The 21,434-nt window shown below is 43.4% G+C and overlaps 1 protein-coding gene across 3 annotated transcripts in view; it reads left to right on the forward strand.

Moving 5' to 3' along the window:
- dstyk (dual serine/threonine and tyrosine protein kinase) overlaps positions 1–21,434 on the forward strand; it is a 106,954-nt gene that overhangs the window by 20,681 nt on the left and 64,839 nt on the right. For all 3 annotated transcript variants that reach the window (XM_078242052.1, XM_078242053.1, XM_078242054.1), the window contains exon 2: positions 7,088–7,476. In XM_078242052.1, the coding sequence (XP_078098178.1) occupies positions 7,088–7,476 (389 nt within the window). The remainder of the gene's footprint in view (positions 1–7,087; positions 7,477–21,434) is intronic.

Below are 21,434 nucleotides of genomic sequence, written 5' to 3' on the forward strand. Positions count from 1 at the left end.
TTTACTGTCTGCTAATGTGCCCTGGGCATATTGTGTGAATCATCTGCGTAATTCCAAGTCTTAATAAATGGATTTATTGTTTGATCGCTCAGCCCTCTACTATGTTGCTTCCAAATACTTTTTCATAGGAAGCAGTTTTTTTTCAATTGGGCACGAGAACTGATATCTGAAGAGACTCAAGATATATTGAGATTGTGTGAAGGTTTGAGCTTGTGATTACCTTTATCCCTATTAGTCTCGACTGATTCCATTGAGACATTTCGGGGTGAATGAATAGTGAGGGTCTTGATTACGTTTTCAAATCTGTGCACAAGTTCCAGTTCATTGAGACTCATGATGGTCATATGACAATCAGTAATGTTGATGTTATAGCAACTAAATTGCAATGAGACTACAGTTTTGGAATTTGAGATGCACTTCAGAAAGCTGCCGGTTCTGCAGAGGTCAATAACTTGTTATATCGCTTCTGGTTGAAGAGGAATTAGTTTATATTGCTAGGTCCCATATCCATGCTCTTTGTTCTACTGATTTGCCAGGTAACTTAATAAAAAGCTTGTGTAAAGAAACAATCTAAAATACCTCCCCAGCTCTTCTATCCTTCAGTTGAGCTGAGAGCAATGAGATATGGTCATATTATGATTTCTGTGAAAGAAAGACGACTGTTTATATCTTGCCTTTAATGACCACCAGGGATGCTAAAGCATTCTGCACACAATTCAGTACCAAGTGCAGCCAGGGTTGTGGTGTAGGAAATGCGGCAGCCAATTTGCACGCAGCAACTTCCAAACTTTCAACTGATAAATCACCTCCCGCTCTATTTTTGTGACGTTATGAGAGGAGTAATTATATTGGCCAGTCGTCTTTGACAGTTCAGCACTCCTTCAGTACTGCATGGGCATGTCTGCCTTACTTTTTCTCGAGTAAAACTTGAACCTTGTGACTCAGAGGCAAGTGTGCTCTTAACTGAGCCATGGCTAACAGAACAGGCTAATGGATTGTGGAGATGTTGATGCTCAACTTGATCCTGTCTTTGCCCAAGATTCACTCGCCCATCAATGCTTCTTGACAGCATTACTGGCTAACATTCAGATGTGGGAGCACATCCTCTTTCCCTTGCAATCTGGATGTTTTGACGAGCTCTTCGCAACGCCTTCAGTTTCTGTTCTTATTTCCGTTTCTGTTAATTCTTGAGGTTGGCTGCAGCCTTGCGGGTTGACTTGCGTCACTTGCAATTGTAAACTAGGGAAGGTATATAGAATTGCTGAATTATCATGTTGACCAGATGGGCAGTGGCTGAAAGACGTGCAGACATCTCGCCATGTGGCAGTGGGGAGGGAGGGGTTCGGGGAGAGAGAAAACTATTCCTCCTTTTGCAGCAGCTCGGTGTCCGATTTTGTCCCAGCAGTCAGCTTGCAGGTGATGAGCCGCAAAGTCTGAACGTATCCCAGTTTGAATCCTGGGTCCGTTTGGTTGTTAGCCAATCTTCAGCAGATGGCAAGGTTTATAATTGCTTTCTGTGCCTCTGGTTCAAGGAGGGAGAATTTGGCCAGGGTTCTTGTTCCTGATTGCCACCGTGCAAATACATGTATGTCACGATTGGAGAGCGTTGCGTTTGAATCCATCCGTAGTCAATTGTACAAGCCCAGATGTGTGCAAACATGAGAAATGCTGCTGCAACAGGATACTGGGAAATTTCTGGTGTCGATATACTTATTCCCTAACTCGAATCGATGCCTTCAGTCAAGGGGATAGAAGGATCTTGATTGCATGAGAACGAAAGGCATGTGGAAATGCAGTAAATACAATGCCATTATAATGGGGCTAATGATTCTGTCTGTTGGTTTGTCTTCATTGAAGTGGATGTAGAGATTGTGACCCTCGTTGATCTGGGGCACGAAATGATATTGTTCCAGCTGTCTGCATAAGTACGTGATTTTAACTCGCTCACATTATGGTGCATTTGGCCACCACCTTTGTGAATCAATTGGCACCTGCTGTTCTTGCAGAAACATTAAACGTAGCATGCTTTTTAAAATAATCAGTCTTGTGGCTCATTTATTAGTTTAACAGATTGAGTTGTGCAATCCCTTGATCAATGATGAAGCAAATTAACCATGGTTCCCCTCTGACTACTTGTGGGAATGATGTGGGGATGCCGGCGTTGGACTGGGGTGGGCACAGCAAGAAGTCTCTCAACACCAGGTTAAAGTCCAACAGGTTTATTTGGTAGCATGAGCTTTCGGAGTGCTGCCCCTTCGTCAAGTGAGTAATGAAGGAGCAGCGCTCTGAACTCTTGTGCTACCAAATAAACCTGTTGGACTTTAACCTGGTGTTGTGAGATTTCTTGCTGTACTTGTGGGAAGGAACATCATGTGGTTTAGGTCCATTTGAGCTCTGAGGGGAATAGAAATGGCCACATGAGTGAGTTGCTTGAAAAATGCAGGGATTTATGGGACCACACGAAGTAAATGATGTTCCCTTTTTTTTTGGGTCAGGAGTGCAGAACATTGCAGTGCTTCGGATTATGAAAGGTTTCTTTTGTCTTTGCCAACTTGTTTTAAGAACCGGGAGAAAATAGGTTGCACCCAACATGTTTGAGATGATTTCAAGTTCTCGTGTTGATTGAGATTTTGTAACTATTTTCATAACACTTCAAAATCAGTGACCACGTCTATTACGTATCTGCTAAATGCATAGAGCTTATTTCCGAATGTCATTTTTCCTTATGTCAGAACATATAACTTTAAAATAACTCTTCTTATGCATCTGAATTAAGATCCATGTCAACATGGTCTTTCTCCAGCGTTGGAATTTGTTCAGTCTCGGTCATTGTTTATATACTGCACCACGTGTTACACACCCTGAACTGTAATGTGGAGATGCCGGCGTTGGACTGAGGTTGGTACAGTAATAAATCTCTCAACACCAGGTCAAAGTTCAACCGGTTTATTCGGAATCGCAAGCTTTAGGAGCACTGCTCCTTCATCAGGTGTCAGCTGATGAAGGAGCAGCGCTCCGAAAGCTCGTGATACCAAATAAACTGGTTGGACTTTAACCTGATGTTGAGAGACTTGTTACAGTACCTTGAACTGTAGTTCAGTGAAAACAGGTAAGATTGGTTTGTAGATCATGAAAACGATGTTTGTTTCTGGACAGATGTTCAAGTGTCTGCTAGACATCTCCATTGTAACTGTGTGCATCGACTTTCTTTCCATCAGTAGAATGAAAGTGCATGGCGTTGGCTGTGAAAATAGCCAGCAATGTTCCTTGCCTTTTGTGGAGTTTTTCCACTTCTCTGGGAAATTCTCTTGACTGTTTTCCCCACACCACCACCCCGAAGGTCAAGCCACGGTGGTCTGGGTTGGTGTGCAAACCACTATTGTATTCATGTTTGTAGTATGTGGCTCAGCTGAAACCATATTGCAATCAATATTCCCCAGTCAATGTTCGACAGACATTGCAAGGCCATGGAGTTGTGTAAAGTAGCTTGGTTGCAGTTCCATTGTCAACCTCATTAGATTCTGTGTGTTTCTTCAGTTGATCATTTCTAAAGTTGATGCAAACCAGACATAGTCTTTTTGAGGTTGTGAGCTCTTCCTTCGCTGAGTCATTGGAATGTTTTGAAGCCACTTCTATATTTAATAAATATTCCATTTTTTCGTGCAGAATAGCATGCATAGCATGATTTCAAAGTTTATTTTCAACCAATCTCTTATTTCTAATCAAAGTTAATTCAGGAAAAACCTGTATCTATTTAACACATGATCATATCTCTTGAACATTCCAAGGTGCGTCACACATGCAAATAATCACCGAAACATGCTAATTATGATCAGAGGACTGACTGCAGCACCCAGTTTGCTCACCACATGGTCATTTTTTTAAAAACTAAGTTTTTTGTTTTGCTGCTGATGTTTGAGGATCAGAGTTGGTCAGGGCACTGGGACAGTTTTATAGTTTGAGTTTACAATCTTTTGACGACCATTGGACAGATGGATGGCTTTGGTTTAATGTTTCATCGTTAAGAATGGCACCTCCAGCAATGTAGCATTCTATCATGACTGCACTGATGTCAAGTTGAGATGTAGAACTTGAAGCCATAATGTTGAGGCACAAGTGGGGATGCTACCAATTGAACTAAACTGATACTGGGTAAAGACAAAAGTAAATGAGACCCATTGCAATGGGTTGTCCTGCTGTGAGATGCTAATCTAGTTTGTTTTAATGGCATTTAGGTTAAAAATTGGATTGATCCAAGAAGAATGTGTTGTGCAGCAAGAGCCAACCGTAACAATTTTGATTTCATTTTCCTCAATCATTCTGGTCACCCATTTGTTAGCAGGTAACTCGATGCTGGAGATGGGGCTTTTTGTTGTTGAGTGTCTATATATCTATACTCTATCCAGTGTTGAACAACCCGAGGTTAAAACTAAGGCTGTGTTTGTTGCTGTTGCGGTGCATGCACGTTTGTATCACTTCACTCCATGAGTAACGAAGACCAGAACTCTGGTAACGCCCTCGCAAAATTCCAATCGATCCGTCAAGCATGATTTCCCTTTCGTAAATCCCTGCTGACTTTGTCTGGTTGTACCACTGCTTTCCAAATGTCGAGTTATGAAATCCTTGATAATAGACTCTAGCAACTTCCCCAGTACCGATGTTAGGCTCACTGGTCTATAGTTCCCTGTTTTCTCTCTTCCTTCCTTTTTGAATAGCGGGCTTACAATTAGCTATCCTCCAATCTGTAGGAACTATTCCAGAGTCCAAAGAATTTTGGAAAATAACCACCAATGGATCTACTATTTCCAGGGCCACTTCCTTAAGTACTCTGGGATGAAGATTATCAGGACCTGGAGTTTTATTCACCTTCAATCCCATCAATTTCCCCAAAATCATTTTTTACTAATGCTGATTTCCTTCAGCTCCTCACTAAAACATGTTTTTCTCAGCACTTCTGGTACATTATTGATTTCTTCCTTTGTGAAGACTGAAGCAGAGTACAAATTTAATTCCTCCACCGTTTCTTTATTCCCCTTTATGATTTCTCCTACTTCTGACTGTAAGAGGTCCACATTTGTTTTTGTCCATCTTTTTCTCTTTACATATCTATGAAAACTTTTACAGTCAGTTTTTATGTACCTTGCTATCTTTCTTCCGTGTTGTTTTTCCTTTAGTCCCTTCGTCCTCCTTTGCTGAATTTTAAACTGCTCTCAATCCTCAGGCCTATTGCTTTCTCCGGCCAATTTGTAGGCTTGTTCCTTGAATCTGATACTATCTCTAAGTTCTGTCTCTTGAAGTCTGACTGAGATTGAATAAGAGTAAATTTATCAATTCAGATGTTCCAGGCATGGTAATCTTTAATTGCTGGAGAGTTTGTATATTAGAGGATCACCTCTTGCCATTTAAACTTCCTAACTCCCTTCGTAACTGTGTTACTACACCCTAAGACTGGCAGGCTTCACAGTAACTTTATTGCAGTGGGAATGTAAGCCGACTTGTGACTAATAATTACAATAAAAATAGTAGAATTGACAGCGGAGAAGCAATGGATGTCGTTTATTTAGACTTTCAGAAGGCTTTCGACAAGGTCTCTCATAACAGACTACTAGGTAAAGTTAAAGCACATGGGATTGCAAGTGATGTCTTTGAGATGGATGGAAAGCTGGTTAGCAGATAGTAAGCAAAGATTTGGCAAAAATGGGTCTTTTTCTGATTTGGCAGTCGGTGACTAGTGGGGCTCCGTAGGGATCTGTGCTGGGACCCCCAATTGTTCACATTATATGTTAATGGTTTGCAAGAGGGAACTGAATGTATCGTTTACAAATTTGCAGATGATGCAAAGTTGGGTGGGAGAGTGAGCTGTGAGGAGGATGCAAAGATGCTTCAGCGTGATTGGGACAGGCTGAGTGTGTGGGCATCTGCATGGCAGATGCAGTATAATGTGGATAAATGTGAGGTTATCCACTTTGGTAGCAATGATAGAAATGCAGATTATTACTTGAATGGATGTATTTGAGAGAGGTGGATACTCAGCGAAACGTTGGAGTCCTCGTGCATCAGTCGCTGAAAGTTAGCGTGCAGGTACAACAGGCAGTAAAGAAGGCAAATGGTATGTTGGCCTTGATAGGAATGTTTTGCTACAATTGTATAGGGCATTGGTGAGGCCACATTTGGAGTATTGTGTGCCGTTTTGGTCGTCTTATCTGAGGAAGGATGTCCTTGCTATAGAGGGAGTACAGTGAAGGTTTACCCGGCTGATTCCTGGGATGGCAGGTCTGTCATAAGAGAAGAGACTAAGTCAGTTAGGATTGTGTTCATTGGAGTTTAGAAGAATGAGCGGGTATCTCATAGGAACATACAAAATTCTAACAGGGTTAGACATGGTACATTCAGAAACAATGTTCCCAATGGTGGGGAGTCCCGAACTGGGGTCATAGTTTGAGGATAAGGGGTTAACCTTTCAGAACTGAGGTGAGGAGAAATTTCTTCACCCAGAGGGTGGTGAATGTGTGGAATTCACCACCATAGAATGTAGTTGAGGCCAAAACGTTGTCTGATTTCAAGAAGAAATTAGTTATTGCTCTTGGGACTAAAGGGATCAAGGGATATGGGAGGAAGGGGGGGATCAGGATATTGAATTCGATCAGCCATAATCAAAATGAGCGGCAGAGTAAGCTCGAAGGGCAGAATGGCCTACTCCTGCTTCTAGTTTCTATGTAGCAGCAACATTTTAACACAACAATTCTTCGTATTTTGTGCGGTATAATAGCCTTGTCATTTCATAACAGCACATTGTCTTACACCATTAAAACCGACTGCCGCTTCAATGTCATTTTGCAAAGGAAACCTGCTGTCTGGGTCTCCTGAGACTCCAGACCCAGAGCCATGAGTTTGATTCTTAACTGCCCTCTGAAGTAGTTTAACAAGTTGCTCAGTTGTATAGCAGAGTGCAATCAGCTTATGAAATAAGGGTGGGGTATATAAATGCCAGTCTTATCAACAAAACTAAATTTGGCGTATTTTTAAAAAACATTGTGAAAACAGCCTGGGATCTTTGATTATAACATGTCTCGTTTCTCTCCTCTAGGTGCTTTGAGCTGTATATCGTTCCCCCGACATGAAGAGGAGTACCTGCAGGCAACAGTGGGCTGCTTTCCATGTATTATGATCCTGGGTCAGAACTGTGGGGCTAAGTGTCATGTACTGAACAGTCTGTTGGGTGAAAAGCTCTTGCCGGTTGTCAAAAGTGGCAATGAGAAGAAGTGTAAAAGGAGACGGCTGAAGTTTACCCATGGAAAGAGGACCAGTATTAGCTTAGCCTTGCCTGGACAGTATGTGTTAGTTCATCACCTTGCAGCGCACCAGGGCAAATGGGACACCATTCCTGAGGAGGACCTGGAAATCCAAGATAACAATGAAGATCCTGCACATCGTGCAGCGCATCTAGAAGTAACGCTACATCATCCATTGTTGCAGGTAATAGGATTACTGATCAACTGACAGTGGGAGTTTTGTTAGTCTTTTACTTTTGCCTCCAGTTCTGCTGAAAGGTCACGAAGCTGTAATTTTTAAAATATAAATTTTCACTCGATGTAGGTGTCGCTGGCTATGCCAGCATTTGTTATCCATCCCTAATTGCCTTTGTCAATATCCTGGGGTTTACCAGTCACCAGGAGCTGGACAAGCCATGTGAATACTGTGGTGACAAGAGCCCGTGAGAGGCTAGAAATCCTGCAGCAAGTCACTTGCCTCCTGACTCTCCAAAGTTTGTCCATCATCTACGTAGCACGGGTCAGGAGTGTGATGGAATACTCTGCACTTGCCTGGCTGAGTGCAGCTCGAGCGACACTCGAGAAGCTCAACACCATCTGGGACAAAGCAGCCCGATTGATTAGCACCCTAATTGCAAACGTTCATTCCCTCTACCCCGATGCACAGTGGCAGCTCTACAAGTTGCACTGCAGGAACTCACCAAGATTCCTGAGACAGCACTTTCCCAACCCACGGATGCTACTGTCTAGAAGGGCAGGGGTAGCAGGCACAAGGGAACACCATAACCTGCAAGTTCCCCTCCTAGCGACTCGCCATCCTTACTTGGAAATGTATCACAATTCCTTCACTGTCACTGGTTCAAAATCCTGGAATTCCCTTTTCAACAGCCTATGGTGTACCTCCACTATCTGGACTGCAACAGTTCAAGAAGGCAGCTCACCATTACTGTCTCGAGGGCACTTGGGAATAGGCAATAAATGCTGACTGAATCATCCTGGAAATTTTTTAAAAACTGTTTCTCCATCCACATGCTGCATGAGCTGCTGAGTATGTCAAGCAATTGCAGCTTCCAGCATTCACACTATGCCTTCATACCATTAATCTACGTTTGGGAATTTCTTGCGTGCTGAGATGCTATTGTAACTGTTCCAAGTATAATTTTTAAACTTGCTTTCAAAGATGTGGTGTTGGTTCTGTGTCCAAAAGAAGATTAGACTTGCAATTGGGATTGATGCCAAGTTTTGTGTGTTGATTCTGGGTATGAGTGGTTTGCCCTCTGAAGAGAGATGGTAGAGAGTGGACCTCCTCTGGAGTTGAGAAGAAATGAGAGGTGATCTTGTTGAAGCATAGATAATCCTGAGGGAGTTCGACGGGACAGATGCTGATGGGTTGCTTTTCATGACTGGAGAGTCTGAAGCCAGGAGACGAGTCTCTGGAGTAAGAGGTTGATTCATTACAACTGAGACGAGGAGCAATTTCTTCACGCGGGGGGTTGTACATGTTTGGAATTGTCTGCCACAGTTGTGGATACTCCATTGTTGAGTATATCAAAGACTGGAAGTTTTTTGAACTCCAGGGGTATGGGGATTGGGTGGAAAAATGATATTGTTGTTCATCTGTCATACTCTAGTGAATAGCAGAGTAGGCATGAGGGGTTGTATGGTGCAATTCTGTTCATTTATTATGTTCATGCCTCAAGTTCCGGAAGCTGTGAGTCGGCATGCCGACACTCCCACATCTGACCTAATGGAAAACCCATTTTTTTTCTCTCTACGTGGTTCAGTTGTTGCCGAACCTGTTGTTCTCTCAGCTGCTCAATTTATAAAAAAGACTTGCCTAACTTGAGGAACCTGAATCTTGGTCAGTGGAGCATGTCCCTCAGAGTTTCAAGTTTTTAAAAACATATATTTTATTAGTGTCACAAATAGGCTTATGTTAACACTGCAATGACATTACTGTGCAAGTTCCCCAGTCACCCCACTTCAGTGGTTACACTGAAGGAGAGTTTAGTACAGCCAATCCACCGAATCACATCTTTGGGAAGAAACCGGAGCACCCAGAGGAAACCCACGCAGACACGGGGAGAATGTTCAGACTCTGCACAGACAGTCACCCAAGCTGGGAATCGAACCCAGGTCTCTGAGGCAGCAGTGCGAACCACTGTGCCACCATGTTACCCATCCAGGTGCTTAAGTGTTTCCATCTCAATCACTAACTTAGGCAGTGAATTCAAGATGTCCACTATGGGTAAATAGTGTTTCCTCTTCTACCAATCACTTTGAATTAAAGCCCTTAGGTAATTGACTGCTCAGCTATGGGAAAGAAGCCTTTATTTCCCCTATTTAGGCCCATGGTAATTTTGTACACAAGATTAGTGACTGGACAATGTGTTAGTTCATCTTGCAGCACAAGAAATTAGGTTTGGGGTTTGTCAGAAGTTCTGCAGTCCTGTCCACTTCTCAACTGGATAAAGGAGGCTAGCTGCTCTTTTTGTAGTCTATGTTTTGTAGTCGAGTTTTTCGAGGAAGTGAAGAAGATGATTGATGAGGGTAGGGCAGTGGATGTTGTCGACATGAACTTCAGTAAGGCCTTTGACAAGGTCCCTCATTGCAGACTGGTGCAGAAGGTGAAGTCGCATGGGATCAGAAGTGAGCTGGCAAGGTGGATACAAAACTGGCTCGGTCAAAGAAGACAGGGTAGCAGTGGAAGGGTGCGTTTCTGAATGGAGAACTGTGACAAGTGGCGTTCCTTGATCAGTGCTGGGACCTTTGCTGTTTGTAATATATATAAATGATTTGGAGGAAAATGTAACTGGATTGATTAGTAAGTTTGCGGACGACACAAAGGTTGGTGGATTTGCGGATAGCGATGAGGACCATCAGAGGATACAGCAGGATATAGATCAGTTGGCGACTTGGGCGGAGAGATGGCAGATGGAGTTTAATCCGGACAAATGTGAGGTAATGCATTTTGGAAGGTCTAATACAGATAGGAAATATACAGTAAATGGCAGAGCCCTTAAAAATATTGATAGGCAAAAGGATCTGGGTGTACAGGTCACTGAAAGTGGCAATGCAGGTGGAGAAGGTAGTCAAGACTGCATTGGGCATGCTTGCCTTCATTGGCCGGGGCATTGAGTTTAAAAATTGGCAAGCCATGTTGCAGCTTTATAGAACCTTAGTTAGGCCGCACTTGGAATATAGTGTTCAATTCTGGTCACTACCAGAAGGATCTGGAGGCTTTGGGGGGGGTACAGAAAAGATTTACCAGGATGTTGCCTGGTATGGAGGGCAGTAGCTATGAGGAGAGGTTGGAGAAACTTGGTTTGTTCTCACTGGAAAGACGGAGGCTGAGGGGCGACCTGATTGAAGTCGACAAGATTATGAGAGGCATGGACAGAGTGGATAGTCAGAAGCTTTTTCCCAGGGTGGAAGAGTCAATTACTAGGGGGCACAGGTTTTAAGTGCGAGGGGCAAGGTTTAAAGGAGATGTACGAGGCAGATCTTTTACACAGTGTGGTGGGTGCCTGGAACTCATTGCTGGGGGAGGTAGTGGAAGCTGATTCTGGAGTGACTTTTAAGGGGCGTCTTGACAAATACAAGAATAGGATGGGAATAGAGGGATATGGTCCCCAGAAGGGTAGGGGGTTTTAGTTCAGTCGGGCAGCATGGTCAGTGCAGGCTTGGAGGGCCGAAGGGCCTGTTCCTGTGCTGTAACTTTCTTTGTTCTTTATGTCAAATGATCTAATACCCAATTTGTTCTCAATTCAATTACTGCACATTGCGTGTACAAATGAAGAAATAATTTCAGACTTCCCTGTAAACGAATGGAATTATCAGCAGGTGGTATGACTCTCATGTTTCTTTGTGTCTCTATTCAAATGAAAGATTATTCTTTGACTGTGCCCTTGGCTAAAATTTGATCATGGTTTTATTCAGAAATGGTCTCGCGTCTTTACCATAATATACCTTTCATACATTGGATGGAGGTGTTGCAGGCTAAGTTCGCATTTATTGCCCATTCCTAATTGATGAGTTAATAGCGAGCTTCTGCAGTCTGTGTGGACTTACCGTTTTTGTCGTGAAACAACTGGCCTAACCTCGGTGTGTGGTTTGGGTTGGGTAAGAAGTCTATCATAATACAGGGACTTGGGTGACTGAACCATGAGTAGGGTGCGACTTTTTAACTCCTTTGCATCTACACAGGGTTCTTAAAGCTAAAATCATAGAATGGTTACAACTGAAAGAAGGCCATTTGGCCTGTCACGTCTGTTCTGGTTCTCTGAAGAAGCTATTCACCACTGTCATTCCCTTGCCTTGTTGCCCTGCAAATCTTTCCTCTTCAGACCATGATCCAATTCCCTTTTGAAAGCCTCAATTGATTGTGACTCCTCCACACCCTCAAACAATGCATTCCAGATCCTAACCACTTGTTGCCAATTATATTAAGTTTGTGTTCTTGATCCTGCTATCAGTGGAGTTTCTTCCTGTCTGCTCTGCCTAGGCCACCTGTGATTTTTGCATACCTCTATCAAATCTCCCAATCTTCTCCAAGGAGAACAGCTCCAACTTCTCCGCAACACTGAAGTTCCTCGTGCCTGGAGCAGCTAGAATTGGAGGCATGGTTTCAAAGTGAGGAGTCTCAGTTTTCAGACTGAGATGAGGAGAAATTTATTTTCTCAGAGGGTCTTTTGCCTCTGGAATTCTGTTTAGAACATTCGAACATTACAGCGCAGAGAAAGCAATGGAGGCTGAGTCATTGACTGCATGCAAGGCTGACTTCGGTTTTTGATCGGCAGCAGAGTTGAGGGTGTGGAGGACGGGCAGGCAGGAAAGTGGACTTACGGCCATGATCCGATCAGCCACGACTTTAGTGAATGGTGAAACAGGCTCGATGGGCCAAATGGCCTACTATTAATCTTTATTTAAGTATCTATTTGTGCTGAATCAACTCGGAGGTATTCTGCTTCTTGAAAATACTGCTGAATGTTTGAGAAATTACACAAGGGATTAGCATAATAAGAAGCTAATAGTCCTTGGGGAACGGTGCTTAGTACTTGTTTTAATGGAGCACAGGGTTAGAAACTGGTCCTGTAAATTTCTGGATTCAGACACATGGTACAAGATGTTCCGTCTCCTGTGTGTGTTCCCTTTCCCTCGCTGCTAAGAATTCCATTGTGTTAAATGCAGAACTTTCAATGAAATGTCTAGGTGTGAACTCGGGTGTAAATAGAATATTTTAACACCTGACTATTTTTAGGGCACTTCAGAATGTGGGTGGGGTTGCTATGTTCATTTCACAGTGGGAGTGGTATTGTGTATTTGTTACATTATATAGCTATCCTTTGGAATGAACATGCTTTAATTTTATCATTCAGTGATGCAGTGTGGCTGTTGGAGTGTTGCAGCATCCAGTATTGATCAGTTTGCACTGTGCGACGTGGAGCAATAAGTATCGTATTAAAACAAAAGCAGAAAATTCAGGCCATGCACCACATGTAGAGAAAACCAACCAGTTAACAGTGCAATATGTCATCACGGTTGTCTGATGCAAGTGACCTCCTGGCTCCCCTCTGAGCCAACACTACCTTCAGGCTTCAACTTTCACTTCAAGATATATTGACATATTACGCTAATGAAGGAGATGGTCTTCTATTGGATAAGAAAGGACAAAAAAATTCTGCTATGATTGGTGCAGTATGTATGCAAATGAAGGGTTAGAAAGTTGCTTGTTTTTCATTTGCTGTAACTATAACTGCTCAGTTTCTGTATGAATCGACAGAATACCTAGTGAAATTCACTGTTCACTGTTCTCCTTGCTAGCAGGTAGTAAAAAAGTTCAAGGATTTGAGTACTCGCCATGCATTATTTAGGTTAATCATCACATTCATTAACTTGGAGCAACTAAATAGTTGTTTGAGGTGTCATTGTGAGCCTATGAAATTTGCCTTTATTCCATTCCATCTGTTGATTTGTCTTCACGCAGTATTTCTATTTGAAAGCTGTTTCATATTTCAAGTATTCTTTTCAAAACAACAAAGGGAAGCTTTTCTGTCATCTCTGGATGGGTGGCACAGTGGTTGGCACTGCTGCCTCTCAGGGCCAGGGACCAGGGTTCGATTTCCAGCTTGGGTCACTGTCTGTGTGGAGTCGGCACGTTCTCCCAGTGTCTGTGTGGGTTTCCTTCCACAGTCCAAAATACGTGCTAGTTAGGTGCGTTGGCCATACTAAATTCTCCCTCCGTGTGCCTGAACAGTTGCCGGAGTGTGGCGAATAGGGAATTTTCACAGCAACTTGATTGCAGTGTTACTGTAAGCCTACTTCTGACAATAAACAAACCTGGATCTAAGCTGACTTCAGACATTGTTTATTAAGATTGTTGATTGATGCTACAATGCTTTGGCATTGGCGTGAGGTTTTTAAAGCATTGATCAGGTCATAGCTGTATAAACCTTGAAGCCAACTGGCATGAAATAGAAGTTTGCAGTTTCATTTTTATCATTTCCTTGTAGACCTGACTCTGCATTTTACACTTGAAGTATTTATCCAATTCCCCATTTATAAGTGGTGAATCTGTTTCTACAACCATTTCAGCTGCGCATTCCAGATCAAAACAGTTTGTCGAATGCGGTAAAAAAAAAGTCTCCTAATTTTCTGTTTCTTTCGTTCACACGTCTGTCTGTTTGAAATTATAACAATTAATAACCATGCAACATGGTGTGAATGAAATTGAAAAGATTTTTGGTAAATTGGGGTGAGGGCAAAGAAACAGATGCCAGGGCGTGACAGTGGTTGGACGACAGTAACATCCCACCATTCATGTCTTTACCATTTGAATGTGCTCATCCACGCAAAACATGATCCAAATTGTAGGTCAGATGTTCACTTATCTGTGGTTTTAGAGGAAAAGAATCACGAAGAAAAGATTGGGGAACACGTCCCGTGTTGCTTACTGGAATGGTTGCACTTGGCTGTTCATTGTTGTTAAGATTTCAGTTGTGTCTGCAGTACGGTATTTGGGTTGTCTTTAAGTTCCCATTGTTGAAAAATTAGTGAATCTGAACCACGGAGTAAACATGCTAGGAAAGACGGCACTTGCCAAAGAAATGGCAAAATTAAGTAAGCTGATGAACTGTGTGAGTGCTATCATGTTGGCCAGGGATATGGTATTAATGCATTAATGCCAGGGATATGGTATTAGACCGGTTAGTCTGACTTCGGTGGTTGGTAAATTGATGGAAAAGGTCCTTAGGGATGGGATTTACGACCATTTAGAAAGATGCGGATTAATCCGGGATAGTCAGCACGGATTTGTGAAGGGCAAATCGTGCCTCACAAATTTGATAGAATTTTTTGAGGAGGTAACTAGGTGTGTTGATGAAGGTAGGGCGGTTGATGTCATATACATGGATTTTAGTAAGGCGTTTGATAAGGTCCCCCATGGTCGGCTTATGATGAAAGTAAGGAGGTGTGGGATAGAGGGAAAGTTGGCCGATTGGATAGGTAACTGGCTGTCTGATCGAAGACAGAGGGTGGTGGTGGATGGAAAATTTTCGGACTGGAGGCAGGTTGCTAGCGGAGTGCCACAGGGATCGGTGCTTGGTCCTCTGCTCTTTGTGATTTTTATTAATGACTTAGAGGAGGGGGCTGAAGGGTGGATCAGTAAATTTGCTGATGACACCAAGATTGGTGGAGTAGTGGATGAGGTGGAGGGCTGTTGTAGGCTGCAAAGAGACATAGATAGGATGCAAAGCTGGGCTGAAAAATGGCAAATGGAGTTTAACCCTGATAAATGTGAGGTGATTCATTTTGGTAGGACAAATTTAAATGTGGATTACAGGGTCAAAGGTAGGGTTCTGAAGCCTGTGGAGGAACAGAGAGATCTTGGGGTCCATATCCACAGATCTCTAAAGGTTGCCACTCAAGTGGATAGAGCTGTGAAGAAGGCATATAGTGTGTTAGCTTTTATTAACAGGGGGTTGGAGTTTAAGAGCCGTGGGGTTATGCTGCAACTGTACAGGACCTTGGTGAGACCGCATTTGGAATATTGCGTGCAGTTCTGGTCACCTCACTATAAGAAGGATGTGGAAGCGCTGGAAAGAGTGCAGAGGAGATTTACCAGGATGCTGCCTGGTTTGGAGGGTCGGTCTTATGAGGAAAGGTTGAGGGAGCTGGGGCTGTTCTCTCTGGAGCGGAGGAGATTGAGGGGAGACTTAATAGAGGTTTATAAAATGATGAAGGGGATAGATCGAGTGAACGTTCAAAGACTATTTCCTCGGGTGGATGGAGCTATTACAAGGGGGCATAACTATAGGGTTCATGGTGGGAGATATAGGAAGGATATCAGAGGTAGGTTCTTCACGCAGAGAGTGGTTGGGGTGTGGAATGGACTGCCTGCAGTGATAGTGGAGTCAGACACTTTAGGAACATTTAAGCGGTTATTGGATAGGCACATGGAGCACACCAGGATGGTAGGGAGTGGGATAGCTTGATCTTGGTTTCAGATGAAGGTCGGCACAACATCGTGGGCCGAAGGGCCTGTTCTGTGCTGTACTGTTCTATGTTCTATCTACAATTAGGTACATTAGGCAGTCTGAAGGTAAAACATGGGCTAGTGTTAGTGTTTCTGGTAGTCCTACTGGTAAGTTAACTTTTCACAGAATACTACAGTGCAGAAGAGGCCCTTCAGCCCATCGAGTCTGCACTGATGCTTGAAAGGCCCTGACCTGCCCACCTAATCCCACTTGCCAGCACTTGGTCCATAGCCTTGAATGTTATGGCGTGCCAAGTACTCATCCAGGTACTTCATAAAGGATGCGAGGCATCCCGCTGCCTCCACCCTCCCAGGCAGCGCATTGTAAATAGAGATTAACACTTGGAAGAAATGGAGAAGTGATTTAATATGTGGATAGAGCGCCAGCATAAAAAAATCCCAGTTCGTGGCCCCATTATTCCAAGTAAGGTGCCGAATTGTACCAGCGCACAAAGTAGGAAAGAATGGTGGTCCACCCCCCACCCACCCCCACACACAAACGAGCTCAGCATTTCAGTCTTGAATAGTGTTTGGAATGGAACAGTTTCAGAAATTCTAGGTCTGTGCTCTATCTCGTGTGTCCGGATACAGACTGAAAATCGCCATGAACTTTGTGCAAATTAATTAATCATCGTATCTCAATCAAAATAATGGAATTAAAAACTACGTAGGTCTATGCCGACCTTGAAAGTCAGGCTGTGAAGAAATTGATTGGGCTTGTACAGTATGTCCGGTACTCTAAGTGTCATGACATACATTGCTGAAAAAGATTGTTTGTTGTAGCTTTTTGATTTGTGCTCCAGTTATTTCACAACAATTCAAATCCAAAGGAGACAGCAAATTTATGCTTCATGAGAAAAGAGTGCTGATTGGGTGGCAAGTAAACTGGTCGAGAGATTGCCATGGAAAATGCCCTAGTTGATAGTGATTGAGAGTTAACTGCTGAACGTTTTGGAAACTTAAACCAGGTATTAATTGTGCCATTGGTCAAGGCATTTATTTGAGGAATGAATCAGCAAATGGCTGTCACTGTGCTTGTTCCAGCTAAACAAAATAAATGTGTGCAAAAGACCTTTGTTTGTGATGAACAGGGCCCTGTGTATTAATATATGTAGCTTCTCGTACGCACACGCGCCAGACTGCAGTGCTCAGAATTACTCTGACAACCAATTTAAGATGGTCAGTTGGGTTTGTAGTGTAGCGTGTGAGTGTACTGGAAGCTGCATATATGAATAAAGAGGGCATTGTTCTTTGTAGACTCAACACGTGCACTCGCTGCAATCGTTTCACCGAAACAAAATAAGTGATGGCCATTTGCTGGCTCATTTCCCAGGGCAATGCCTTGACCAAGCATAGTCAAGGTGCCTGAGTTCCAACTATGCTTGGCAGCTCATCAGTAATAAGCGCATTCGCCATGGCAATGCCTCTATCAATCACTTACCAACCAATCAATACTCTAATGCACCATAAATTTGTTTCTCTTGGATTTTTATTCTTGCGAATGTCCTGATGACTGCAGGCAAAACAAGTTTTTAATTTAGCAGTGCTCTAATTTTGCGCTACCAAACAACTATTAACATTCAAGTTTTTGTTTATTCCCTGCCACCTTCAGCCTCCCTCCCTTGTTCAGACTTTAGTGCTTCCATTTAAGCAACACTTGGTACCTGTCAACAGCCACATGTCATTCTTGACACAGTTGTAACAGTGCTTCTGTTGTTTGCTGACGTCTTCAACACAAGTAGTGTACTTTTAAAACCAAAACGCAGAATAACATTTTTGTATGTGCGCTAGGTTCTTCGAATTCTTTCAGCCGCCCCCAAGTCTCCCCACACAATTTTCTCTCCTTTTTAGTTTGCTGTGTGCAGGCTGTCAGGCTGGAGTACAGTTCATGGGTGTTTGCAAGCCCACAGTAACTTAGCACACCACCTAACGTGGGCTCTTGTGTCAACATGGTGCTTATTTTGTAGGAAGAGACATTGCAGACACATGGAGCCCTGTCCTGTCTGCTCACGAGCACACTCCTACTTTCCCGCAGGTTTACAGTACAGTGAAGGGGAGAGTTGCTGATTATTCTTGTCTCTCCCGTTTGATGTCAGCTAACTTAGCACAGAAAGGACATTGTTGTCTAGACCTTCCTCGATTGCGTAGTCGAGCTATGAGAGAGCTCATCATCCCTGTATCTATTACAGGGAATGTACAGTGGCAGAGAGGTGACCTTTTAAAAGATGTTATTAGGAATGATCATGGTTTAAATCTGCGTTTTTCAAAATTAAACTTGGTGGTTATTTTGTGATCTGAAACTCATGATCTGCACAGATTCGGTGGGTGAGAGGAACGAGTTAAGCTTGTCTCCACATCCTGAATACTTAAGAAAAGAACTGTAGTTATAATAGTGATTAGCCTTGTTTGAGTGCTTGTGGGAATGTACTGAAGGAGGAAGGGTGTGGGTGTGGACCATAAAGTTGCAAAACCAGCTGAATGTCTGTAGTCCTTAATTGTACATGTGGTGGTGCTGCAGTCCGAATGTGTTAAATTTCCTGAAAAAAGACTGAGTCATTTGAAAATCCATGTGTTGCCTGCTCCAGCTGTTTCTGTTCCTGATCCTTGCACGCATTGCAACACCTCTGGGGCCACTTGGCACAGCTTCCACATGAATAACATTCAAGTAGTTCATGTTAAAAGTTTCAAATATCAGTGTTAGGAAAGCCAGACTCCTGTGTTCCAAGTTGGAATATATTTATTTAAAAAACAGTAACCATGGTCTGCATCAAATAACGGTCCAAAGACTTTGTACCTTAAAGGATGTGCATATTGACTATTAGCTCCAGGGACCTGGGTTTGATTCCTGGCCTGGGTCGCTGTCTGTGCGGAGTTTGCACATTCTCCCCGTGTCTGTGTGGGTTTCCTCCAGGTGCTCCCGTTTCCTCCCACAGTCCAAAGATGTGTGGGTTAGGTTGATTGGCCAAGCTAAATTATCCCTTTGTGTCCTGGGGTGCGTCGATTAGAGGGATTAGCAGGGAAATATGTAGGGATGTGGGGATAGGGCCTGGGTGGGATTGTTTTCAGTGCAGACTCGATGGGCCGAATGGCCTCTTTCTGCACTGTAGGGGTTCTATGGTTCTGTATATTGGCTGCATTACCCCATCCTTCATTAAAATTAATCGGCATGCAGCTCCCACCCCCCCAATTCACCATGTTTGTCTGAGCTTAGTCGTGTTGTTACCAACTTTTGCGTCAGATTTTGAAAGTTTTACGAACTTGTGGCCTTGTTGAAATGAAAGCTGTTGTGCTACGTTGTGGGACATTTCATCTTTAGTGTTGGCTCCCACTGAAACATTGAGCCCTCAACAATTGCTGTGGCGTTGTTATGTAAAACTCTGTCCTGTGGTTCTTCGTTGTGAGACTCGCTATTTTCCAAACCAAATATCCATGTGCTGTTGGCTGGTCTTGCAATGTGAATGTGTAGAAACTGGGTTGAGTGTGCCCAGACACACACACTGTTCGTAAGAGAGAATACTAAGTAACTGAGGGATGATTGGTGTTGCAATCGGCTGAATTTGAATGTGCAGCCGAACATCAACAGATGTGTGTATGACCGACGTCAGTTTGATAATTCAAATGAGATCCAGGCTGAACGTCAAACATTAATAAGGGAAATGTAAAAGGAACTGAGACGGAGTAAGAGGAGGTTATTCTCTTTAAGTGAAGATTTTATAAGTGCTCAGTCATGAGGCGTATATCCGTAGAATCCCTGCCGTGCAGAAGGGGGCTGTTCAGCCCATTGAGTTTGCAATGACTCTCAGACAGAGAACCTTACCCAGGCTTAACAAAATACTTCTGCCTCCTTGCAAAGTCTCTTTCCTAGAATTGAATCATAGAATCCCTACAGCGCATAAGGAGGCCGTTCGGCCCGTTGAGTCTGCACCGACCGCAATCCCACCCAGACCCTATCCCCAAAACCCCATGCATTTACTCGAGCTCATCTCCCTGACACGAAGGGGCAATTTAGCATGGCCAATCCACCTAACCCACACATCTTTGGAGTGTGGGAGGAAACCGGAGCACCCGGAGGAAACCCACGCAGACACGGGGAGAATGTGCAAACTCCGCACAGACCCAAGCCGGGAATCGAACCCGGGTCCCCAGCGCTGCGAAGCAGCAGTGTTTGCCACCATGCCGCCCTAATATGCTGAGTACGAAGACACAATTGAATGAATGGAGACAGTAATTGTCATCATTAGCTGTCCTTCGATTCGGGATTGATGTCAACTGAGCATCATGAGCTTCTGCCAAGGGTCTTTGTGTGACTCAACAGGCCAATTCTCAACCCACATGTCTTTGGGCATGTAGGGCAGAGTAACCCATGAGATAGTGCGATCCAAAGTGTAGGATTTGGTTCTTTTCTTTACTAAAAGCCTTGCTCCCGTATGGTTGTTTGGGTGTTGGCATATTAATTGAGAGCACAGACTGTCAACAGTGAGCTGCCAATTGTCATCCCTATGATGAAGGACCTTGGGTTGAACAGCAGCTATTTCTGGAAATGTGCAAAATTCCTTGATGAGTTTCTCACCAGTTTGAGGAATTCTGTTGGGCGGTGTGCAGTCCAGCGTTGCTGTTTGATGTCACTCCTGGCTCAGTATCAACTCCAGCCGTTTTAAAACCCCTCCTCTTGTTCATCCCTTATCGCCCTTGAACCTCCATAAATTTGACTTATTTGGGTGCTGCTGAGGTGAGTTATTTGGTCATTGGAAATTTGCAAGCAGAATCCATTTGCCAAGATTTCATTGCCTGCAGCAGACCAGCTAGCAAGAGAGGAAAGAATGTGGTGCCATGTCTCCTTATTAAAAGCAAGGACTGGTGTTTATGTAGCACGTTTCACAACCACACAACATTCCTGAGCCTTTTACAGTGAATTGAATATTTTCTGAAATATACTCAGTGTAATGTTGAAAATGTGGCAGCCAATCTGAATGCTGGTCGAACCCAACAGCTGGAATGAGTTAGATGATTGGATCATCTGTTCTGTGTGTTAGTAGAATAAATATTGACGAGTTTGGAGTTTTCAGGAAATGGGTAATTGAGGGTTTGTTTCGTATGATCTGGAGAACTCTGAAGTCGAGTTTTCTCAAATACTTTGCTAGTTCATCCAACAAGCAGCAACAGAAATGACTGACGAGTCAGTCAAATCTCTATTATGTAAATGCCTTAAGCTTGCATCTTCCTCTGATCTCTACAAGCCAATAAACATGGGAATGCCCCCCACACCTCATTGCCACCCCTCAACCTCTTCGCTGACCCTGTTTCCAGCTGCTGGTTCAAATTCCAGCCTTGAATCAGTTGAACTTTTGTCCGGTTAAACGTCGTAGAGAATGAAAGTGTGTTATTCAAACCTTCAAACTCGTTTGGTTTCCAGATTCCATCGTTTATTCCTGGTAACTGCCTTAGGCTAAGTCAGGCAGTTCATAAGCTCAGCATTGCATCCAATAGGATGCTGAGCTCCTGACCCCATTGTCCTATTATCACAAACACTGCCTCCTTCCACTTCTCGAGTATCACCCATTTGCTGCCAAAAGTTTCATTTCAAGTTTTTTCTCAACACTCTCAAATTATTCCCAGTGCTCTGACCAGCC

This window comes from Mustelus asterias, chromosome 25, assembly GCF_964213995.1.
Source record: "Mustelus asterias chromosome 25, sMusAst1.hap1.1, whole genome shotgun sequence".
NCBI classification, from domain to species: Eukaryota; Metazoa; Chordata; class Chondrichthyes; order Carcharhiniformes; family Triakidae; genus Mustelus; species Mustelus asterias.